Raw genomic sequence first — 25558 nt, 5'->3', positions numbered from 1 at the left:
AGAGGGAGAGAGAGAGACAGGCAGAGAGACAGAGAGAGGGGGAGGGAGGGACAGCCTGAGGAACATCTGAGAACCAAAGAGAAGGGAAGAGAAGAGTAGAGAGGAGAAGAGGAGAGGAGGGGAGTGGAGAGGAGGAGAGGACTGTGGTTGGGGTGCAGAGTGGAGGGGAAAGCTTGGGGAAGGCAGGAAAGGAGGGAGTGGGTGAAATCCTCTGGTTGAATTACTGGAGATCCTCTGGTAGACTTACTGGAGAGCATTAACGCTTCTTTTCTTTCTATTCTTTTGATGTGTGATTTTTTTCTCACAGATTCCAGCATGTTAAGAGAGAGAGAACAGAGAGGGGGGGCTGAGAGAAAGAGAAGGGGGAGCTGATCATTCTGTTTAATCACCATTTGGAAGAGGGCCAGATAGTCTGCAGTTAGTGAGGGAGGGAGATGGAAAGAGAGAGAGAGATAGAGAGAGAAAGACTAAAAGAGAGGGGGATGAGCCTGAGAGCTGAGCCCCTTGAAACAGCTTGGAGCATGTGTGTGTGTGTGTGTGTGTGTGTGTGTGTGTGTGTGTGTGTGTGTGTGTGTGTGTGTGTGTGTGTGTGTGTGTGTGTGTGTGTGTGTGTGTGTGTGTGTGTGTGTGTGTGTGTGTGTGTGTGTGTGTGTGTGTGTGTGTGTGTGTACACCAACGTGCGTCTGAGAGTGAGGCCCTGTGAATGCCTGTGACTGCCTGTAAATGCTGAATCCAGCAAGAATCTGGTCTCAGTGCGGAGTGTAGGGAGCAGAGGGAGCGGGAGAGATCCATGTTAAAACTATGTGCATTAACTATACTGGCCCCATAGATTAAGCACTCTGCATGAATAATTTAGCCACTCTTATGCTAATGGAATCATGAAAGTATCCCCTCTGTTCTGTGTTTTCTTCCCCCTCCAGAGCAACTATTCTCAGCTTTCAACAATAGCCCTGCCCCTTCTGAACAAACCCAGAGACACTGATACTGTTTTCACAACAACGCCACAGGCACCTGACTAGCATGGCCTGGACATGTAGTGACACAGGTTACAACCCATATGTAGACAGTTCTCCCTTGGAGAACTCTTCATGTAGAAACGTTATGCATGTTGGAAAGTCATGCTACGGGTAGGCCAGGCCTGTGTAGGAAAGCTCTGTGTTTATCCATTCTCCTGCTTTGGCTCGGGTGTCAATAAGATCTGTGGGCACAGTGACCGACGGCCCAAATGCCAGTGAAAGCCACAGGCGGAAGGCACACCAGGCACATCACGATAGCTCTTAATTTATTGTTAATGCGATCATTGTTGCCATTTAAGTGGTTTTGTAAGCAATCTACTGAGGGCAGGCTCCTCTTCCTAAACCTTTCATCCTGGCTGCTGCTATCCTCACCTTGGCTGCCCTCACTTCATCCTCTCTCTCTCTCTCTCTCTCTCTCTCTCTCTCTCTCTCTTTCTCTCTCTCTTTCTCTCTCTCCCTCTCTCTCTCTCTCTCTCTCTCTCTCTATCTCTCTCTCTCTCTATATTTCTCTCTCTCTCTCTCTATCTCTCTCTATCTCTCTCTCTCTCTCTCTCTTGCGCCGTCCTTCTTGAGCATCTCTCTCTCTGCTCTCTGTATTGTTTTGAAAGAAGGAGGAAATTCTAGCCTGTTTCCACCCTTGCTGCTGTGGTGTTGTGTTGTGGTGAGGTAGGGGCACTGTGTAAAAGTTATCAGTCCTCTAACAGCTGGGAGTGACGGCCATAAAACAGCAGGGCCCGGTTCTGCTTTACTGTTTATCTGTTGTTTATGGGCCAGTATTCAGCTTTAATTACTAGTCTAAATTAAACTCTAACAGGCACCCAGAGACAGCCAACTAGCACATACACACAGGGCAGGAACAGCAGACACAAAAATGCAACAAGGCTTCCATCTTGTGTTTTAGCTGAGTCCCTGGCTTCCTTTCTGTTGTGGTTTCCATTTACTTCCCTTATTTTGGGGGGGACTTCATTTGAGCACACAGTAAAGCTGTACCAGTGCCTTGAAAAAAGAGAAAAAGAAGCCAAAGGTCTGGAAACTGCCAGATTTCTGGGTTTGACCAGGGAGCCGTGTCCCCACAAGGAATGACCCCCCTCTGGTGAGCTCAACCACAATGGCCCTGCCTAGAGGGGCCCCTGGACAGGGATGGGCGAGCTGCACACACTGAAAACACACACACCACACCGCCACCAGGGCTACTGTAGCACACTCCCAACAAGCCCCACCACTCTCTCTCTCTCTCCCTCCCTCAATCTCTCTCTTTCCCTCAACCTCTCTCTCTCTCCCTCAAACTCGCTCTCTCTCCCTCAAACTCTCTCTCTCCATCTCTCTCTCCCTCAATCTCTCTCTCCCTCAACCTCTCTCGCTCTCCCTCAACCTCTCTCGCTCAACCTCTCTCTCTCTCGCTCAACCTCTCTCTCTCTCTCTCTCTATGTCAACCCCTCTCCCTCAACATCTATCTTTCTCTCTCTGCACCTCTCAAGGGAGTCTGTGTAGCTGCAGAACATGGAGGATTGTTCAATTGCTGAGAAAATGTACAAAACGTTTTCTCTTTTTTTTTGCTGGGGATTTTGGTAATAAAACAGGGGGAATGGTATGGAGAGGCCTTTTGGTAGTAAAACAGGGGGAATGGTATGGAGAGGCCTTTTGGTAGTAAAACAGGGGAATGGTATGGAGAGGCCTTTTGGTAGTAAAACAGGGGGAATGGTATGGAGAGGCATTTTGGTAATAAAACAGGGGAATGGTATGGAGAGGCCTTTTGGTAGTAAAACAGGGGGAATGGTATGGAGAGGCCTTTTGGTAGTAAAACAGGGGGAATGGTATGGAGAGGCCTTTTGGTAGTAAAACAGGGGAATGGTATGGAGAGGCCTTTTGGTAGTAAAACAGGGGGAATGGTATGGAGAGGCCTTTTGGTAATAAAACAGGGGGAATGGTATGGAGAGGCCTTTTGGTAGTAAAACAGGGGAATGGTATGGAGAGGCCTTTTGGTAGTAAAACAGGGGAATGGTATGGAGAGGCCTTTTGGTAGTAAAACAGGGGGAATGGTATGGAGAGGCCTTTTGGTAGTAAAACAGGGGAATGGTATGGAGAGGCCTTTTGGTAGTAAAACGGGGGGAATGGTATGGAGAGGCCATTTGGTAGTAAAACAGGGGGAATGGTATGGAGAGGCCTTTTGGTAGTAAAACAGGGGAATGGTATGGAGAGGCCTTTTGGTAGTAAAACGGGGGGAATGGTATGGAGAGGCCTTTTGGTAGTAAAACGGGGGGAATGGTATGGAGAGGCCTTTTGGTAGTAAAACAGGGGAATGGTATGGAGAGGCCTTTTGGTAGTAAAACGGGGGAATGGTATGGAGAGGCCTTTTGGTAGTAAAACAGGGGAATGGTATGGAGAGGCCTTTTGGTAGTAAAACAGGGGAATGGTATGGAGAGGCCTTTTGGTAGTAAAACAGGGGAATGGTATGGAGAGGCCTTTTGGTAGTAAAACAGGGGGAATGGTATGGAGAGGCCTTTTGGTAGTAAAACGGGGGAATGGTATGGAGAGGCCTTTTGGTAGTAAAACAGGGGGAATGGTATGGAGAGGCCTTTTGGTAGTAAAACAGGGGAATGGTATGGAGAGGCCTTTTGGTAGTAAAACAGGGGGAATGGTATGGAGAGGCCTTTTGGTAGTAAAACGGGGGAATGGTATGGAGAGGCATTTTGGTAGTAAAACAGGGGGAATGGTATGGAGAGGCCTTTTGGTAGTAAAACGGGGGAATGGTATGGAGAGGCCTTTTGGTAGTAAAACAGGGGGAATGGTATGGAGAGGCCTTTTGGTAGTAAAACAGGGGAATGGTATGGAGAGGCCTTTTGGTAGTAAAACAGGGGGAATGGTATGGAGAGGCCTTTTGGTAGTAAAACAGGGGAATGGTATGGAGAGGCCTTTTGGTAGTAAAACGGGGGGAATGGTATGGAGAGGCCTTTTGCTCACCACTCAAGATGTCAACATGGTTTGGTTTTCATGCATATCTACTAATTATAGGAGCTTACTGAAGAAAGGGAGGGAGGGAGGGAGGGAGGGAGGGAGGGAGGGAGGGAGGAGGGAGGGAGGGAGGGAGGGAGGGAGGGAGGGAGGGAGGGAGGGAGCTTCCCTACCTTGAAGTTGTATCAGTAGTGAGGATTTACTGTAGTTGAGTGAGTCTGTGAGTGTATCTGACTGTACAATGTTTGGCATGGACATGAAGTGGATTATGCTTCATCTGATTCCAGCTCAAACACACTTTAGGTGTTTTAAACTGATATTGGCCACCTTCTTTAAAATAAACTCCTATTTTTAAACAGCCACCGACATCAGGTCTGACTTATTACTACTTCGTTTACGTTTCTGGTGTCTCAAGATAAGTTCAGAATAAATCAAAAGAGCTGCTAATCAAAAGGGCTACAAGCCGAGCCAACACTGATACTCTGATAGTGGAGAGCACTGAGCTGCAATCTGTAAGGAAGCCCATTGAAACTTCCCCCATGCACCACTGTGGTTTATCAAGCTAGGACACATGGAGTTCTGCTCACAGACAGTAAGTAAGAGTGCAGAATTTCCCCCGAAGGTGATAATTCATATTTTCATTTTTGGAAGGGATTTCAGAGTGGGAAAAAAGTGTGTGAGTGAATGAGGTGGAGGATGAGGAGGAAGGGGGGTGGGGTGTTGGCAGGCCTGTGTACTGTACCCAAATCCTCTCTCCAATGTGTCAAAACCTTAACTGGCAATCTCTACTGACAGCTATGAGCATGCTTCACCTTGCTTTACTGCTTCACAGTAAATTATTCCTTAAGAGGGGATACACATATTTTCTCACTGGTTAAAATGTTTTCTGGCAGGGGTTCAGAATAATGCTCAGTGCTGAGATACAAGCAAGAGATGATGTTGCAAAGATTGTACATTTTCTCTAGCCCTGTATCTACACTCACACTATCTCAGAAGGGAGGGAAAGGTATGAGAGGTGTATGCTGTAATGTAATTTACCTAACAGGAACTATAAACCGTCAAAGTGATGACTGATTAACATGAGGAGGAAAACAATAGGAGAATTCACACTCGCCAACGCATCCACTCAGCCATTGTCAGAGAGAGACCACTGTGTAGGTTATATAAATCAGGAACATTTCAACACTCACTAGAAAATATAAGACCCAAAGATGTGGCCTTAAGACGTCTCATTTAAAAGAAATGAAGCGATTTTTTAAGCCCCACACATCTTTCAACCTGCAGTGGCCTAAATCAGGCCCACACATCTTTCAACCTGCAGTGGGCTAAATCAGGCCCACACATCTTTCAACCTGCAGTGGGCTAAATCAGGCCCACACATCTTTCAACCTGCAGTGGCCTAAATCAGGCCCACACATCTTTCAACCTGTAGTGGGCTAAATCAGGCCCACACATCTTTCAACCTGTAGTGGGCTAAATCAGGCCCACACATCTTTCAACCTGTAGTGGGCTAAATCAGGCCCACACATCTTTCAACCTGCAGTGGGCTAAATCAGGCCCACACATCTTTCAACCTGCAGTGGGCTAAATCAGGCCCACACATCTTTCAACCTGCAGTGGCCTAAATCAGGCCCACACATCTTTCAACCTGTAGTGGGCTAAATCAGGCCCACACATCTTACAACCTGCAGTGGGCTAAATCAGGCCCACACATCTTACAACCTGCAGTGGGCTAAATCAGGCCCACACAGAGTAATTATTGGTGGTCTTAAACAAATCTACGTTGAAACAAAAGTATACACTTCACACACATTGTTATGGGCTTACACAAAGCAGACACCTGTACCATGTCAGATATAGAATTGAAATGTAATACATTTTGGGATTGGATCCCAATATTACACCTTATATACATCACAGAAGACTGAAATATAACAAAACTGTTTGACATAGAAACACTGGATTTTCGTCATAAAAAATGTTTAAAACTTTATTAATTACGAAATTATGACAAATATTAATAACAATCCACCCATAAGGCCAAAGAGGGTGCTTTTGGTCATTGACTGCAGGAAAGGACTACAAGTATTCACAGAAAAGGATGATTCATTTATGGATTTTTGTTCTGTCCTTTACAGCTCTTGTCTTTCCTTCTGCCTCCCTGACTCTCTCTCTTTCTCTCCCTCTATCCCCTTTCCCTCATTCTTTCTTTCTTTCTACAGTACCTCAACCTCCACCCATTTTAACAGAGGCTAACCTGTTAAATACCTGATTAATTAGGTGAGACACACGTTTGGCTCTTTCTCTGTGGGCTTAAGTGTTCAGACTATGGAGTGTATTTTTGTAACGTGGAAATGTGGTTGAGATGAGAAGGCTATCCATGCATGGAGAGGAGTAGAGTGGAGGGGAGAGGACAGGGGGCTCTGTCAGAGTGGAAGGACCAGAGTTGTGAGTCAGGGAGAGCTTCAAGCGTAAACGTAATTGCAAGAATGTGAAAAATGAGGCAGACGGCTCCCGAGCGGAGCTAAAGGTCAGAGCGCGCCTCACACGAAACAACTGGCTGGAGGACGGCCTCATTAGACCATTAAATCAGCTGCCTCCTCTCTCTCGCTCCTTTCTCTCTTCTTTTTTCTCATTCGTACTCTTTTTTTCTCTCTGTCTTGATTTTCTCTCCTCATTTTCCCTACTCTGTTTTTTCTACTCCTTTCTCTCTACACCTCCTCGTTTTGGCATCTCTTTTTCTCTCTCCTCTTTCTTTTGTTCTATCCCCCTCCTCCTTCTTTTCCTTTTTTTCACTCGGATGTTTGAGCTGGAGGTAAGTACAGCATTTATCCCCTTTTGGTCTGGGGCAGGGAGCCCCAGGTCTGGTCTGGGGCAGGGAGGCCCAGGTCTGGTCTGGGGCAGGGAGGCCCAGGTCTGGTCTGGGGCAGGGAGGCCCAGGTCTGGTCTGGGTCCTACTTGGCCCAGTGCTCAGCATCGTACGGTAACTGTCTTGGCCCATATTGATCAGCTGTTACTGGATCCGATGATGAGAGGAGTCGATAAGTGCTCTGTGGATTACAGGTCACTTGTACATATGCGTGTAAGATAATCAATAGGCAGTGCATTTCTTTCTACTTCCTCCCTCTCTCTATTATTTCTCTCCCTTGTGCAGCCTTCTTTTCTGCATCACTTAGTCTCTATAACTCATGTACTGGCTTTGAAGGGATGACCAACAATGAGAAGGTATAGTATACTCAATAAACCTGAATTTAACAAATCAATATTTTGACAGATGTATAGTGGCTACACTGGTTTCTAAAAAGGGGTTCAATATGTGAACTGAATCTCAGAGCTACTGTTCACCTTGCCAGACACAGGCCACAGTGACTGGCCAGATCCTCTCTAATTCGCGGTGCACCTCGAGAACCGGAGATACTGACTGTCAAGGCCAAGCCCCTTCCGTTCAGCCAGTCAGCTGCCTTTGATGCAACTAGTCCTGACACGGGCCCACCACAAAGGTCTACTCTAGGAGTGTCTCTGTGGTCAGTAATGGTTTAGCAACACAGCCACTCCGACAGACCCACAGACTCAGACACACTCTATGATTAAACCAGCACAACCACAGAACACACACACACGCCATCAATACATTTGATTGCCTATCTGCAAAAGGATAGCCGTGATTGGACATGACAAGCATCTGGCCTGTTGTGGAGACAGACAGTGTGAGGGAGAAGAGTGTGTGTGTGTGAGGAAATTCCATGCAAACCCCAGACAGAAACAGACACACACACGCACACACACACACTGCCGCCAGTAAAAGGAGCTCTGACTGCAACAGAGAACATTGAAAACAAGGGCAGGACAAGAAAGGAAAGGCTAGTGGCTATCACCACTGTTGTCTTAGCAAAGACATTATTAAGATAACAGTGTTGAATCCCTTATTCATGAATTGAAACAAGTTTGTTAGTTCTGTTTTGGTGTGATGCCTTGTGTTGATGTCTTCGTTTGAATACTTCAACAAATGTGAATACTAGAAAGTTAGAACACTGTAACTATCCAAAATGCAGACTCACAGACATGACTTGCATTATAACTATAATATTGTGTACAGGTTGTTCTTTTTAATGCATTGTGGCAGGCTGGCTGGCAAGCAGTCCATCCAGACTAGAGCCAGATAAAAACAGAAGTTCTTCTGAGTGGTAATTAGGCTTGTCATGCTAGTAATGTTAATATGTTTTAAATTCTATTGAGAACTGGCACAAACATCCTATTAATCACCTGCTTTTCTTAGAGCCCTGTTCAACTCCACCCCTAAATAGCTACGGTTTACAGCAGTTAATAATGTGCTGTGCTGTGCTGTGCTGTGTGTGTGTGTGTGTGTGTGTGTGTGTGTGTGTGTGTGTGTGTGTGTGTGTGTGTGTGTGTGTGTGTGTGTGTGTGTGTGTGTGTGTGTGTGTGTGTGTGTGTGTGTGTGTGTGTGTGTGTGTGTGTGCGGGTGTATGCGTGTACGTGTGCGTGTGCGTGTGTGTGTGTGTGTGTGTGTGTGTGTGTGTGTGTGTGTGTCTGTGTGTGTGCATACCTGTGTGCATGCGTGCATACCTGTGTGCATGTGTGTACGCTGGCTCACCTTGCTCGCTGCTGTTGTCGCCGCTCTGTGAAGCGTGGCCCCCGCTGGAGGGCCCTGGTGTGCCGGCCGAGTGTGTGGAGGTGGCGTCATCGTGGTCTCTCCAGGAAGCTGGGTTCTGTTTGGAGTTTTACAAAAGAGAGGGAGAGAGGGATCCATCCGTCCGCATTCCCCATCCAAACCGCAAACCAGGAGAGGAGAGCAGGAAGGAGGAGGAGAGGGGGGAGAGGGGAAGAGGGGGAGAGGGGGAGAGGGGAAGAGGGGGAGAGGGGGAAAGAAAGTGGGAGACCACATGAGTATGTTGGAAACGTCAGAGTGACATCTGTAAGAGTCTACAGTGCAGTGAGGATCTCTGTGACTGCTTGCATTCCTTAGGAAAGCAAAGACATCTACTCATCCCCCCAAGCACAGAATCAACAACGCTGCTACAAACAAAAGCAGAAAGACAAAAGCCACATGCACTAAACCAGCTAGCACTAATATCTAAACTCTGCAATTACACAGTTTCACTAATACATAAGAGCACACAACACAGAGAAGACAGTTAATGTGGTGTCTGATTTTGAACGGTGCAGGCAGGGCGCTCGCTGAGGAATTGTCTAAACACATATGGCCGGGCCCGTGGACTTAGTTTATACCGTAACCAATTGAGACTTCCGTGTCAAGTGAGAAATATCGAGGAAAGAAGTCTAAATACACCACAAGAGCTATTCATCATTAGCACTGTCAGAAATGAAAATAAGATATGACAGTGATTCTCCCTCTAATCTGTCAAACAATGCACACACACACACACACACACACACACACACACACACACACACACACACACACACATACAAACACACAGAGAAACACACACACCCACAGATACACATACATTCAGAGAAAGCTCAGAGCACTCCTACAGAGACAACTGGCTCCAATAGTGGCATGGTTTGCACAATAAAAACTTGTGCGATGTCTGTGTGAATGTAAATCATAAGTACAGTTTCTCCTCCCTTTCCCTACTCCTATTTTCCCTCCCTCCCTCGCTCTCCTCCCTCTCTCTCCTCCCTCTCTCTCCTCCCTCTCTCCTCCCTCCCTCCCTCCCTCTCCTCCCTCTCTCTCCTCCCTCTCTCTCCTCCCTCACTCCCTCTCCTCCATCTCTCTCCTCCCTCTCTCTCCTCCCTCTCTCTCCTCCCTCCCTCCCTCTCCCTCCCCTCCCTCTCCTCCATCTCTCTCCTCCCTCTCTCTCCTCCCTCTCTCTCCTCCCTCCCTCCCTCTCCTCCATCTCTCTCCCTCCCTCTCCTCCCTCCCTCCCTCTCCTCCCTCTCTCTCCTCCCTCCCTCCCTCTCCTCCCTCTCTCTCCTCCCCTCTCTCTCTCCTCCCTCCCTCCCTCTCTCTCCTCCCTCTCTCTCCTCCCTCCCTCGCTCTCCTCCCTCCCTCTCTCTCCTCCCTCCCTCGCCTCCTCCCTCCCTCTCCCCTCCCCTCCCTCCTCCCTCCCTCCCTCTCCTCCCTCTCTCTCCTCCCTCTCCTCCCTCTCTCTCCTCCCTCCCTCCCTCTCCTCCCTCTCTCTCCTCCCTCTCTCTCCTCCCTCCCTCCCTCCCTCTCCTCCTTCTCTCTCCTCCCTCCCTCGCTCTCCTCCCTCTCTCTCCTCCCTCCCTCCCTCTCCTCCTTCTCTCTCCTCCCTCTCTCTCCTCTGTCCCTCCCTCTCCTCCATCTCTCTTTTTCCATTCTCTCCTTCCTCTCTCTCCTTGTTCTCTCTCCTTCTCTCTCTCCTGGTCATTCCCAGGTCCCTGCTGGTCCGGACCGGGGAACTGGCGTCCTACAGCACAGTACAGGAAATGCTTTATCAGTGCCACACGAAGGCAGACTACAAGTGGAATTTCCTCTGCCATTCACACCACAGAGGGACAGACTGAGCACGTCACCCCTATACACACAGTACAGATAGACACATGAGTCTCATACACACACATACATTTACATTCACACAGACATCGCACACATACACCGTAACGCACACACACACAAACAAAGTCTAGTCTATCCCAACTTAACTTGTCACCTTTTAAAACAATGACAAAATGTTGGCCGACGTTGGCCCAACGTTGTCTGGGGCCTTGGAGAAGCAGCCCCTTGAAAGGAGCCCAAGCCAAACAAACACAGGCCTGCACCAAGGCTTCCCACAAACCTTAGTCCACTTCTCCCAGCTCCATTTTTTGTTGTTGTCTCAAACACACATACATATATTAAAAGCAGGAGGGAAAGTACAGGCCACAGAATTATTTCAAAAGAGACTGTTTTTACTAATCACTTTAAGCTCAGTAGCGATCCTGCTGAATGTTTGCCTGCTAGTGAGGCTGCCCCAGTTTGAGTGAGCTGTTCTGGGGGAGGACAGACAGGAGATCAGAAGAGGAGTTCACGAGGAGAGGCTATGAGACAGCAGCACAGAGTGGTGAGCTGACTGGCTGGCTGGTCCATATGTGCTGCCGCTGCTGCTCTGGCTCTGGCTGTGCCTACGAGCAGCTCAGCGGCCCTCCTTTCATCTGGTAAGTTTTTGGGGAGGAAGGCTGTGTTCTCAAACAGCTCGGAGCGGAGTGGCAAACAGCAGGCAGACACAGGCCCTTCAGCCCCAGCACTCCACTACAACCCCTCTCAGCGTCAGCTGTTCTCCGGATGGCAATCATATAAAGAGCTGGGAGAATTACCCAGAAGAGGAGAGGAGTTGGGGGAACAAGGCAGGCCGAACAATAGCCCCCACGTGGGTTGTAGCCCTTCTGAATGAGGGAGTGGAAAAGAGGTGGGCTTCGATGCGGTCAAGAGCCTTCCTTTACAATTATCTGTATATTTTTTACATAGAGGGTAACAACACTAACGTGAGCCATCTTATTACACTTCTATTGAGCCAATGTCATTAAAAACGGAAGGGCAGGCAAAGGGAGGGAGGCAGGCTGAGACAGAGGGAGAGAGACTGAGAGAGAGACAGAAAGACTGAGAGAGAGAAAAGAATAGCGACTGAGACAGTAAAATAGTATCTCTGTTCTCGGAGGCCATGAAGTCCAAACCCCAGCCACCAGAAATGCAGCCGATTCATTTATAAAGAGGCTGAAAATGTGTCTTGGCGGGACGCAGCCTCAAGAGCCCAGGCAGCGCATGATGTATTTAGCCAGAGCCAGGCTCCACAGACTCCAAATGGGCTCTTGTTGCTCTAAGGGAAGAAAATGACCGGGTTCCACTTCCTGATCACTGAAACACCCATTGCCGGCCAGACTGACCTAGAAGGGTACTCTACAGTATGCTAACTAACTCACCGACTCTCTCTATCTCTCGCTCTCTCCACAACACTACAGCCTCTGATCTGATGGCCAGCTAGGCCAGGGAACCACTTGGATTTAATGCAATTGCTGAATCGATATGACTTAATTTAGCTATCATAGCACAGTAATGTGTCATTTTTAATGGCTCTAGTACTAAATTCAATTCAGAGACAGCTTAGCTAATGGGAGTGATATTTGGCAGTGATTTGCTAGCCAGACGTACAGTAAATGGAAGCTTGGCCAGGGATCTATGCCTTGGACTAAACTAGGCCCTGTTGGTCACTGTAACATAAGCAAAGACCAAACAACAGTAAGGAAAATGATGTAGGTCCAAACAAATGCTTATGCTTTAATTTTGTAAAACAAGTGCTTCACTATGTGTAGATGTCGCTCACCTCTCATCAATAACAGCTCTCACACAACATGGCAATAAATATACCAACACCTGCATTAACTTTCCACACTCAACAGGGTGACAAAGGCAATAGCCTTCCTTTCCCTGCTGTGAATTATTCAGTGAACCTCTCCAAGCTATGAAAGGTGAGCGCACACCAAGGCCTGCATTACCAATACACAGGCAGACACACACTCACAAACACAGATAGCATGACTCCCGTGAGTCTATTAAAGTTCAAACAAGACGTTAAAAAAAAATACTTCACCCAAAAGGGTCTTTCTTCATTGAATCTAAAAACCAAGATCACAACAACAACAAATCATAATGCCTGTAGCACCACGTCATGTGACTACTCTCTGTAGCTTGGCATCATTAGGAGTCAAACATGGTTCACTCCATGCTCTTCTCTAATTGTGTTAAAGAGCACTGTTACCAGGAGGAGAGACCAGAGCAGCAACGAGCAAACGCAACACAACACACAGCACAGACAGGCACACAGTCAGACAGACAGACAGACAGGCAGGGAGACAGGCAGACAGACAGGCAGGCAGACAGACAGGCAGACAGACAGACAGGCAGGGAGACAGGCAGACAGACAGGCATGGAGACAACCAGGCAGACAGACAGACAGACAAGCAGGCAGGGATACAGACAGAGAGACACAGACCGTCTGACAGGCAGACAGACTGGCAGACTGGCAGACAGACAGGCAGGCAGACAGACAGACAGACAGACAGACAGACAGACAGACAGACAGACAGACAGACAGACAGACAGACAGACAGACAGACAGACAGACAGACAGACAGGCAGGCAGGCAGGCAGACAGACAGACAGATAATAGATAGACTAGATGGAAAATAAGATACAAGGCAAGCTTGGTCTCCCGTGGCTGCCTTCTCTATTTGCTGAGGTTAGCGACTCACAGCTGATAATGCATGTTGTAATTAATATAAATGCAGGATACAATATGTGGGGAGAGCCTTGTAGTGCATCAGGGCAATAGGAGAACAACTCACTCCTTTCCTCCTGTTGTCCTCCTTTTCTCATGTACACACACACTTGTCCTACCCATCACAGCAATTTCACTGTTTTTTTTCTTCTTCAGTACATCACTTGGACTTTAAAATACAATTGATTTAGCACCGTCATTGAATTTAATTCAAATTCCCAAGAACCCAGGGCCTGAAAAAGAGGAAGGGGCACTGAAAAATAGGTATAATGCAGAGTGAAGCGGGGGACTACACTGATGTAGTGTATACTGTAGTACTGCTTCCTGCAACGGCTGGGCCTGGGAGGCTCCTCTACTGAACATGTCCCATATTGCTGACACACCAGAAACATAAATCATCATAAATCATAGCCAGCTGACATTTCAAGACACATCTTGCCACACCGCATATGCAGGTAAAGTCCTTTCACATTTTTGTGGAATTTGACACATAATTACAGAGACACGCCAAAAAAAGATGTTCAAAAGTGAAGTTGCTCTTCTAGTAAACAACTGAGCATTTTTACAACACCTACACTTATCCTCCAAGAATAAAAAGGAAACATTAATTAATCATCTAATAATTCACCATTGTGTGTTTTAAGTGATAGGCGTGGCTGGCAGGCAGGGTGTACAGTGGGGAATTTACTTCAGGGCAAAATAAGTCTTCATTGCACTGAATGGCACATTACATGTGCAATCATTCCATCAGAAAGCACAGATAAAAACTTGATTACACACCATTGAGAGCTATGTGATTTACAACCTTAACCACGTTTCCATCCACAGTCTTTATATGAGTAAAGTCATACCGTATAAAAAAAAATCACGACAGCTGCAACGGAAACAGGAAGTTTCGGTACAATTTTATAAATGCCAACCGACAATTTTTGTTAATTCGACATGGTCGGATCTTTTTGTATCAGTAACATTTGTTCATGTGAGAAATGGCGATGGAAACGCCTTTATGTGCACATAATGATATAATAACCATCATATTGAATAAATGTGGAGTCACGCGATGATGTGGTGTGTTTTCTTCTCACTTAGGTCTCGGAAAACGATGCAGTTTTTTTACTCTACACATTAAATAAGTTGTGATGAACATCACAGAGTGTTGAAAGTACAAGGTGCTGAGTTGATGTTCCTTTCCAATAATTATAGAGGGTCTTATTCTGGTGACATGAGGAGGAAGGGAATTTCACAAAAATAAAAATAGTGAAACATTAGAAAATCTATTATTTTTAGTTAAAACTGTACTAAATATATTCACGTCACCAAATAACTGATTAAAAAACACTGTTTTGCAATGAAGGTCTACAGTAACACCATGGTGTAGCTGGAGGACAGCAATTTTTGTCCTCCTCTGGGTATATTCACTTCAATACAAAACGTCGGAGGCTCATGGTTCTCACCCCATTCCATAGAATAAAAAGTATTCATGACAACTTCTGGAGGGCGTCCTCCAACTTATCAGAGCTCTTGCAGCAAAAACTGACATGTTGTCCATCCAATCAAAGGATCAGAGAATGAATCTAGTACTGAAAGCATAAGCCACAGCTAGCTAGCCCAGCAGTGCATAACATGAGGTGAGTAGTTGATTCGAAGAGAGAAAAATGCAATAATTAAACCATTTTTAACTAATTAATATCTTCCAAAAGAAATAAGCAGCAGAGAGCGACAGCGATAGCTATATTTTATTTTAATTTTTTTTCCAATTTCACCTACTTAGCTAGCTAGCTAATGCAGCTAATTTAGCCTACTCAACAACCTGACTCAAACAGAGAGGAATCTCTGAGTAGAGAAGTGCAAATAGAGTACAAAATTTGTCTGACGCCAAGCAGATATTACAATAAGAAGCATTTAAAATCTGCATTTAAAAAACACAGCAAGATATTTTTTATGCGTTTAATATGTTTTTCCTGCATGAAAAACGCAAATTCTTCATTAACACAACCCCTAAGTTTAACTTGCTAGTTAATCTAAGTAAGTGGCTGACTTAATAAGGTGACGTAGCATCATATTGTGTTAGCTTTCTGCCGTGTTTGAGAAGTCAAAGCCCTTAGGATGAGTTATTTGTACAGCTACCACTATCTTGAGTACCTTGCTGCTTTTTCTCCTCTCTGTTCTTACCCCTCTGCTCCTCCCCATCTTCTCAGAGAAGAGCAGGCAGGCCCGTTGCCCTAGCGACTCCAGACTCCACACAGACACAACCTGTAGCCTACACATGCTGCTCCAGAGCAGGTACCGTTCTTCCTTCAGAGAAGCATGCGTCAGAAATGTGTGAATTTGCACAATATCTCTCATTCACACTCACTTTTAAATGTCCAAACTCACCGAAATATTACGTTCTGTAGCTCTTACCTATATATGTATAACCTTATGAGCTGGTTTGCCTGTCTTTGCAATTTGTTTATTTTTTTGTTTTCACTCATTAGCATATTTAGCTACCAGCCTCCATTAAAATGAGCTATTACTTGTGCTAATTTTGTTAGCATTTTGGTAATACATGCACAATGGCCTTTTTTTTCTTTTTTTTTGGCGCCCCCTTGTGTACTAAGCTTGGAATTCCGTATATGCAGGTATGAGAGAAGGACAGTAATGATGACATGGAAATCTGGATACCACCCAACCCTACATGGGGAGGTGTTTTCACCTGGTCAAATATAGCTGTTGTGTTGTTCACTGAAGTCCACAAGCGAAGGGAAAATGTGAGAGGAGGAAAGCACGTAGATGTGATGATGCAGTTTGTATGGCTGCTATGAAAGTACAGTGTGTGCGGGTGATAAGGGGTGTATTCATTCTACCGATTCTGGGGCAAAAAGTTTCTTAAACAGTAGCAAATGGAACAAAACGGGATGGACCTACCTGAATTTGTCCAATAGAAATTCTCGTTTTAGTTGCAATACGGTTTTGCAACTGTTGGGACTAATGATTACACCCTAGATCAGCTAGGTGCAGGAAAGAGTGTGCAAGGCAGTATTGAACGTGTCAGTGTCTGTCACCTTGTCTCTCGACCTGTGTACCTACTTTCTTTCATAGGCTAGGTTGTAGCAACCTCATGATGGGTATAGGGCAAATTCAAGAATCATGTAGTAGTCTAAACCTATCAATGTGACATAGAACTATGTGAATGGAATATGAATCACAATATGAATGACATATTTTGTAAGAGAAATAAGGTAAATGCTCATGAAAATATAACAAATCCTGGTGTAAAATAAGCTTACACATATCTTAAGAATATGATCATAAAAGTACAACTCCGGGAATGTGTTTTAGCTCAGTTGTAGGTTGCATTGGTGTCTATGTTATGGGGCTAGGAGGGAGGGATGTGTGGGTAGCAGAGGGGTGGGGGACTGCAACAAGTGAGCCTCGAGCCTCTCTCTCCCTACTACCCATAGTGATTAGACATGCCAGCCAACAGGCCCCTGCATCTGAACACTAATCAAATAGGAAACGTAGGCCCAGACACAAAACAATTGTCTCGAACAGTGCAGTCAGGCCACTCAACGACACATTGTTTTGATGGGGGGGATCCAAACAAAGTCAGTCCAGTTGGCGAGAGCTACTTATATTAGAACACCTTCCAAAACGGACAAATTCCCTAGACGTAGGCTACGCAGGGAGGCAGAGTTTACAATTATGGAGCAAAGCGTGTGTAGTACTAAGCATAGACACTTAAAGAAACAGGCCATTTATTACATGTCCAATGATAACAACAGAAGCCACTGTATATTGTACAGTATATCATAGTATTGGCATGAATCCTTGTCACCATCCCGATCAATGTGTTTTTACAGCCCAAGCCTTTACCAGAGAATGAAATGTAAACACTAGTGTTTTCTCTCCGGCCGTGCAGAGCTAAGATAACCTACACATAACCTTTGTGGGAACTACAACCAGCAGCCCTCAAGCGTTGAGAGAAAAACCGAGTGGCAGAAAGTCAACTCCCACAATATTTCTTCATAACAAACAAACTATGCACAAGTCGTTAAAAAAAACAGCCTCAATAGCAATGTGCATGTATTGGAGGAAAATGAACATCTTGGCTAATATGTAGGACTACTGGTTGAAAAAAGCCATGCAAAAGACAGGAGGAGGCACAAAGAACAAATTCATTAGGACAGATCATATTCAGCAACCATTCATTCTATTCGCCACCTTAATTGGATGTAGCACAGAGAAGACTGACATGTAATTTCTTTAATTAAAAGACAAGCGAGCACAGCAATTGACGAAAAGCACCACGGCACTGATCGTTTGCTAAGATCCAGACAGACCCTTGTTTCCACTATCCGTGTGTAACAAAACATCATCAATTTGACTGTGACAGGGGTGCTTGGTGGTAGCGGTGCGCGGGGTCAAAATGGGGGGGGGGGTTAGGACAGTCATAGAAAGCCAAAGTAAGAAATCAACAGTAGCATTAAGGCTTCATCCCCTCTGACAAAGGTATGATCCAATCAAAGACAACACAGTGTTGAAGTGTAAATAACTAATCATTCTTATTGGGTTCTAATGTCAGGTATGGATGGAGAGAAACCAGGGAGAGAGGAAAGGGGGGAAAACAAGCTCAAAGCGATGTCTCCTTCGCAGTGAAGAACCTCATCATCTCCGGCAAGCCTAACTTTCACCAAATGAGAGGAGGCCCTGGGCTATATATAAAACATGCATATCAAAGCAAAGAAGAATGGACGCCAGAGATTGAAACTAAATAAATGTGCATATCTAACTATCAAATTGTCTTCCCCTCTCCAACTAGAAGAGAGGATAGAAATGCATCATAAAACAGATAAATAAGAAACAACAAGTGTAGCTGCAACTGCTTGCCATCCATACAGTGCACACACGTGTGTTCCTATATGCAGATTTCAATGTTGTGTTCACTCATATTAGTCCTCATCATATTTGGGGCATATACAACTTAAACTACTAAAATATGATATGGAAATGAGTGTGCATAATGTGGGGGACATAGCCATTAACTACACAGTTGTAGGGCCTGGTTAAGTGCAGGCCACTAGAATGTACACTCGACTGTTATAGACCTAAATATCCTCTGTTATTCATGACACAAGGCCTACAGTTTAAGCCATACTGTTTTCACTGTTATATCAGCAATTATATGTTGCACTGCATTTCACATTACTGTCAAGAAGTACTGTACAATACAAAATCAGTGTAACAATAAATATATTATTAATAGTGATGTAGTTGTGAGAAAATAGGTGGGTCAAGTCTGATCGTCAACACACTGTACAACATAGTATAACAACGTAAAGCCTAAGCTACAACGCATATACTTTTTTACATTTGCACAAAGATAATCTGATAGCACATCCATTATTAGCCTACAGTTCACACTACAGTTGCAGCGCTATAGTCTCTTAGTAAACAAGGTGCAGAAACGCACAAGCAACCTGCTGCTTTGGTAAAACTGTACACAACAATTAGTTGTAGTAAAATGTTACTTGCTGCCACAATAAAAAAAAATACATCTCTCCAACCTAAAACACCTAATGAACAGTCAGTATATAAACGAGCCTAAAACAAATGACTTGTCAAGCACCTTCACGTTTGTTTATTGCTGCTCCTGATTTTCTTTATTGGCATATTTAATTAGCTAATTATCAAAATAATATTTCTCACAAATGGAGTCGATGACAATTGCTTAGGTCCAAAAATTGTGAGGGAACATTGGAAACTGGCTCGAGTATATCAACCATCTGCCACGAAACAAAACAGGCTATCTAATCTCTTCAGGATAAACAAAAGCATGCCTCATTTCTACACTTATTCTGTAAATGAACTCCACAATATTGAGCTTTAAACCGCTGCTCGGCCCCATTTTGCTATGGGTGTTAATTGTCTTTTAATTTACCTTAGGCATTGCACTCTGACTATCCAACTCTGAACAACGCCGCGGCTATTCAAAGGGAATAAGCCTCTATTATAGCTAGACAGATGCAGCTCAGTGACTTTGCATAACACTTAAATCTGCTTTCATTCCTAATAGGCTTGAGCTCGTGCTGCTCAGATATTAACCAGTCAGTCACTCTGTCGCAATATACACACCCCGAATTCACCAACACGTCACCCCTACAACCTATTTAATACGAATATTATACCAGATCCCAGATATTAAATCAATAATGAATTATCAACTGTGCATTAGGCTTTTACAGTACACCGATGCAATGCAGCATTCCGTTTGTTACATGAAAAAGCCATGTTTAAGGCACCAAATCGATCTTCAAATGTAAAGGCACTGTACTTCATGTGCATATAATTGAATGGGGGGGACACACTGCAAAACCACAGGGCGATCAATAAGAAACAATTAAACACATTAACATCAACTGCAAATAACGTCATTGCTCCACTATCAAGTCGTAAAGTAGGCCTATAATACCAAATTATGAATTTGACATTGATGGTAGCCCATAAGGTGTCCCACTGAATATGACTTTCTCCCTTTCTGCATCCAAATCCAACAGCTTTGTTACGCACGCTACAAATCATTATCGTCTCTAATATTGTCTTCGGAAATTATGCCCTTGTCTTTTTAACATTAGGCCACTCCAAAAACGTGCTATAGAATTGTAGTTATGAGCAAGAGATAATCGCTTTCACATTCAATGTCCAACAATCCACGATGTGCACGGCGGCCATATACAAACCTAGGCAAACCCCATAGCACAAACACACTCTCCCTCTGTCACACAAACACACACTCACACGAGCGCGCGCTCTCTCACAAACAGAGAGACGCTGGCGCGCGCTCGCACACGCACACACACACAAAACCAGTTACTATACACACAAGAATGCCCCTAATCAAAAGACTAAAACAATAACTCACTGCATTGTATAACAAATGACTTTTGACCTAAAAATATCGATTTCCCAAATGCATTTGCTGCAGGCCTACTGCTGAGGTCAACATGGGCGACAACACAGACTAAACGGAGACTATAATGACAGTTCACACCATGTAAAATAACCAAATAATTATACAGTAGGTAAAACACATTTGAAACATCTTCTATCAACAAAAATGTCTACTTCAATATCACCACCAACAAACAACGCTCATTCACATACAACGCCGACGGTGTAACAGGCCTACAAAACTTTCTGATTAACTATTATAAAGATAGAAAATGTTGTATTACTTACGTGATCGGCTAGGTTGGTCGAAGATCCTGAGAGCTCTTCATGGTCTGACTTCGAGCTGCCATCCCGCTCGTCAATAACTAGATCTATTGGCATTTTTCCTTTCAAACAACTGATGTACCGGTGGCAAAAATTGTCGCAGAGCTCGTGCACCTAGACCAAGAAGAAATACGTTTTGTTCAGGATGGGGAAACGCAGGCATTCCAGTAATAGGCCCTAACTACTATTAAGGGCATTATCGGCCAATGCAAGGAAACAATAGTGAAATTGTTGCAGCGCCTATTATTCTCTTGAGACTACTAGAGCAACAAGTTGAACAGCAAAAAATAAACACCATGTGTGAACTCGACAGATAATAACCAGTTGAGGTCAAATCTCCAGACTTCAAATCTGTGATATTAGCATAACAACAACGACAAAGCATTATCAATATGGTCAGTGTATTTATAGGCCGAATAGTGTGAATTCAATCCAATCACTCTGACCTATATTATGTGTCTGTCTCTGTGTGACAATTAAACATTATATTATTTACATTTTTAAATATGAATATTTGTATCCGGTTAACCTGTTACATTTCATGCAATATTAACTAATTTCCATCTAAATTCCAATACTGTCAACATTTTAAATGTGTGCAACAAACTAGGCTAGCCTACTATACGAGTTAAACCGGGCCACATGCATACAGAATCTAATGCTGATCACCTCTCAAATACTATAATCACACAATAAAAATATGAATTGTAAAAATCTTTACCTTTTCTAATTCTAAAAGGTGAAATCGTAATACTTGTATGGCTTGTATCATCTGGAAACAGGAATAAACAAGAATACAAATCTACATTTTTGGTGTGATAAAATTCTGAAAGTATAATGGTAAGCAAAATGCTACACATCATGTTATTTTAACTTAATATAACAAAAACACATGGACTTTCTTGAAGTTTGTGCTATAGGGTTCTCGAGCAAAACAAAGTTATGCTTCCCACACTTATCTTGGTGGGTGAAATTGGATGGGCTATTGATTTAAGATTTGGAAAATACAAATGTAGGATTATCTAACAACTGAATAAGGCAAGACACATTTGGTGAAGCGAGCCAATAGACAGCGACTGAACTATGACAGCGGCAGATACAGCCACATTGCTCCCAATGAGTGGCCATGGTTCATTGGAACAGGATTCGCCCAGCGACAGTCACAGCACTTTTTCGCCAAATCATAGGCTTCCCTCTCCGCCTCCTGTAGACACCGTAAGAGTTTTCTGTGCCACTCGAAACCCCTCAGAGCTTCCCCTTGTTCACTTCAAAGACACCTATCTAACATTTGTGTTGTGCTTTTGCATCAAATCCTTACATATTTACTTTGCGATGCCGAGAACACAAGAGCATGTTTAAGTCCACAAAACAAGCTAAGTAAGAGTAACAAACAGTCACACCAGGAAGGGAATTGAACGTCAAATGGTGGTCCTGCATAGTGCTTACCAAATTGTCCAACTCTGGATTTGATGAAAATAAAGGTTTTTCTGCTCGGACCTACAATAACACCAAAGATGGGGGATTAATTACTTCTTACATGCGTCGAGGGCATTTAGTCATGAATCCATTCTAAAAATATATATTTGATTTCGTGCAATAATAGGCTATTGTATAATAAATAAAACATAATTCACAGTGATATTATATTTGCATTGCATACGGTGTAAACATGAATAACTCAATATCACCAGTGAATTCACGTGACTATGTACAGCCTATATATATAACACACTTTTATTTTCAAACGTTCAACTTTAATTGTAAAAAAGTTAACAAGGAGATACGTGTGCCACAAGCACTTGGAAAATCGTATTAGGTTTTAAGTAAATATATATATATAAAAATGACCTGTTTGGCAAAGACTGCGATGTCCTCGTTGAAGGAGTCAGAGGAGCAGACATCGCCGCCTGCTACCCCAGGCTCCCTCGGAGTGCACGTCGCCAGCTCGCACTTCTCAAAAACCAGCGCGAGCAGCGGGAATAATGGGTGACTGTAAGAGGGGAAACAGAGCCTGAGCACAACCCGACATCCAGCGCCTCCACACAGGCTTAACACAAGCTAATCACACATCTACACAGCAAGCTAAAGTTTAGCGTAAAACCTAAGATGCTAGGAGGGCAAACAGTGAAGAATGTGTCAGGAATATAAAATATCCTTTCTAAGGTTTTGACTGAGATAACTTTTAGAAATGTATTTTACTCCTCCAAATTCATTCATAAAGTAGCCTACTTTGTACACAACTTATGAATAAGCTATGTGCACATCGATGGCAAAATACATTGTTTACAAGTTACACCATATATGTTTGTCTTATATCTTTCCAATGTACTTTACGCACAGACACTAAAGCATTCATTAGTAATGGCTTTTATAATGCTTTGGGGATTATACCAAAAATAAACTCGGACCTTTCAACGGTTTACAAGTAACCATAACCATAATGTCGCAGTGTGTTCAAATCCGTGTTACAATGTGCCAATAACATGCATCCTTCTATTTAATAAAGGTTTAGTGTTAATTGTATTATAATGGTTTTAAAATATAAGGTATGATAATATCAGATGACTGATACTCTTAGACCTCTAGGTTTTGACAATACTTTTTCCAAACACAAAATGATGCTTGAAATTGTTTAATAAACTAAACTTGCTAATGCATATACTCTGAGTTAACTAACTTCTGCAACAAGCAAAACGTCCATAAGTCAAATCACCCTGAAAGCCTAAAATAGATTAATAATAAGGTATGTAATTATAGTTCACCTACCCATAAATTTGATCTTTATCCCTCTTTAAAACATCGTTGACAGCGGAGCCCATGCTGTTAGGCATAACGCTGGGATGGGGTGCATGAGCACCGTAGTGCTGGCTGGCATGGATCGGTGGTCCATGGTTCAAGTGATGGACTTGGGGTAGCGGCCGTGGAGCATGCGGATCTCCGTACATAGACGCCGGGAGCCCGACTCCGTCCATCCCACCATAATGGGCCAGCTCATCGTACTGGAATAAAACAACAACAAAGTCAGAGGATAGAAACCCACGAGTAAATGTGCCCAAAATGTACATATAGTTACAAGGCAACATTTAAGTCATAGTTGGCTATCGTCAAAGCGATATAGTGAAACTACACCAACATTGGAAAAAGTAGCCTAATCCTTGTGCCATTCCTGTTGCTTTGACAGAAAAGGCACTCGCCATGGCTAAACTATAGTGTGAATACATTGATAAGGTTTGTAATTACCAAAAACATTCTAGTTCTGAATCCCCGAAGGTGGGTTACTTTGGCAAAACACAGAATTACTTCGGAGTCCCTTTAAAAAACTGCTCCACAAATGCCGCGGAGACCGTTTGTTAAACCGAGGCTTTCACTCCGCTTGAAGAGTAAAGGTAGGCTACAGCAAAAATGTCAAATAAAACGGCTTAGATATGAATGCTTTGTAAAGCAGCCGCCACTGACAAGAGGATATCGATATGGAGGCCCTCCTAGTGGATTTGTATAGGTTAGTGTTGGAGATTTAAAACCTACCCTTTGCGCCATCAGGCTGCTCTCCAATAAACTCCTGGATGTGTCGTATATTTAATATCCCAGTCCGGTTAGAAAGTGATTTACTGGTACGATTCCTTTTCAACCAACTTTTCTTTGCAAATTCTCCTATTCTCCAATGTGGTAGAGTACAAGCAGAAGCATCAGGAGTTGTGCAATTTTTCTTGTTTTCCTCTCCCCCCAAAAAAAATAATTAAAGCAGCACCTGAAGGTTACAATCGGGCCATCAACAACCTGCATGTAACTAAACTGTCGTGTCTCATGGCTTTTTGCCACTCCAACTGTCAATCAAAGCCAGGGGTTGTCAAGGTAATGAATGAATGATGTTTGGTGATGATGTTCAAGAGAGGGTGAATCTTTTTAGCCCGTTTTCATCCAGCAAGTCCGCGTCCACTTTGTGCCTCCGGATCGCTATTTGTTTTATTATTACTGTAAAAAGAAAAAGAAATTAAGACTGCAATTCAGATCTTTCCTTTCCCCCGTAGGTATTTAGTCTATCTCGCGGTCCGAGATGAGTGAGTGTCAGCGAGTGTTGGCAGGTTGGCTGCTAGCTTGCTTATAGAACAGAGTCAGTTTGCTGCGCTGATCGGCGGGAGACTGAAATGACGGAACCCGGAAGTAGTGGTGGACATAGCCAGTCCTACAACAGCTACAGAAAGAGAGGAGAGACCAAATCCTGTGACATGCAGAGTATGCACAAGGACGGCTTCAACTCGGGGGGAGCCAAACAACACAGCTTCTACACTCCCAGCCAATTCCATTCGCCGATAAGAGAAAGGCAAAAAGAAAAGTACAAAAAGCGTAATATTTGTGTTAATCTGCAATGTATTCAGACCCGAAATAGCGTTTTACTATACATGCCAACGCGGACCTATAACGCTGTGTAATAAAGAGTACGAAAAGCCCGAGTTAAGGCGGACGACAAACGTTAAGTTTTCACTATTGCAAATAGGCTGGAAGAAATACGCGTGGCACCTCGCACCAGTTGTACATACAACAAGTTATCATCACTCATGCTTAGTTTTCTCTCCAAAATATTTTAAACTAAGAACCCATCAAGCCATCAAACCTTATCTCTAATCAAATCATATATAGGCCTAACGTCACTGTAAATATATCGGATGCGTTTTGAGTTTAAATTATGAGCATGACGCTTACTTGTTATGTTGTGTTGTGGGTATAGTCGGTGTGCCTAATATAACAAATATCGGGGATACCTTCCAATCGTACTGCTAATTGTGAACCTAGGCTTATTAGCAAATTAAACGATATTACGCCCCCCCCCCCCAACCCAACCCATAATGAACTTTTCCAAATAGAAAAAAGCGTTTCTCTTGTAGAGAAAGTAATGTTGTATGTTTCTTTCGTCCAATCCCCTCTCGATAAAATCCGTGCCTTGCCTCAGAGTAGTCAATTATCAAAGCTCCACAATATCATCAATCATGTGCAGTTTGAAGTTTAGAGGAGGAGCAACCCTCCGGCCATCGATTGCACCGAGGTTAGCCCATCTTCACTGAGCCCAAGCTTTTCTTA

At 44.0% G+C, this 25558-nt stretch overlaps 1 protein-coding gene across 3 annotated transcripts in view; it reads right to left on the bottom strand.

Annotated features, from left to right (window-relative positions):
- LOC135525721 (homeobox protein Meis2) overlaps positions 1–24640 on the bottom strand; it is a 145257-nt gene extending 120617 nt beyond the window's left edge. For 2 of the 3 annotated variants that reach the window (XM_064953518.1, XM_064953520.1), the window contains exons 1-7: positions 24008–24639; positions 23249–23481; positions 22331–22472; positions 21929–21979; positions 21204–21254; positions 20447–20596; positions 8581–8695 (exon numbers count right to left, since the gene is read on the bottom strand). In XM_064953518.1, coding sequence (XP_064809590.1) covers positions 8581–8695; positions 20447–20596; positions 21204–21254; positions 21929–21979; positions 22331–22472; positions 23249–23481; positions 24008–24019 — 754 coding nt within the window. In that variant the 5' untranslated portion in view covers positions 24020–24639. Of the gene's footprint in view, positions 1–8580; positions 8696–20446; positions 20597–21203; positions 21255–21928; positions 21980–22330; positions 22473–23248; positions 23482–24007 lie in introns of all 3 variants that reach the window. The other variant, XM_064953519.1, reaches the window with a different exon arrangement.
- Between the last annotated feature and the right edge of the window lie 918 nt (positions 24641–25558).

This window comes from Oncorhynchus masou, chromosome 32, assembly GCF_036934945.1.
Source record: "Oncorhynchus masou masou isolate Uvic2021 chromosome 32, UVic_Omas_1.1, whole genome shotgun sequence".
Taxonomy (NCBI): Eukaryota; Metazoa; Chordata; class Actinopteri; order Salmoniformes; family Salmonidae; genus Oncorhynchus; species Oncorhynchus masou.
Note: the sequence above shows the minus strand (reverse complement) of the source record. Positions and strands in the feature narration are given on the sequence as shown.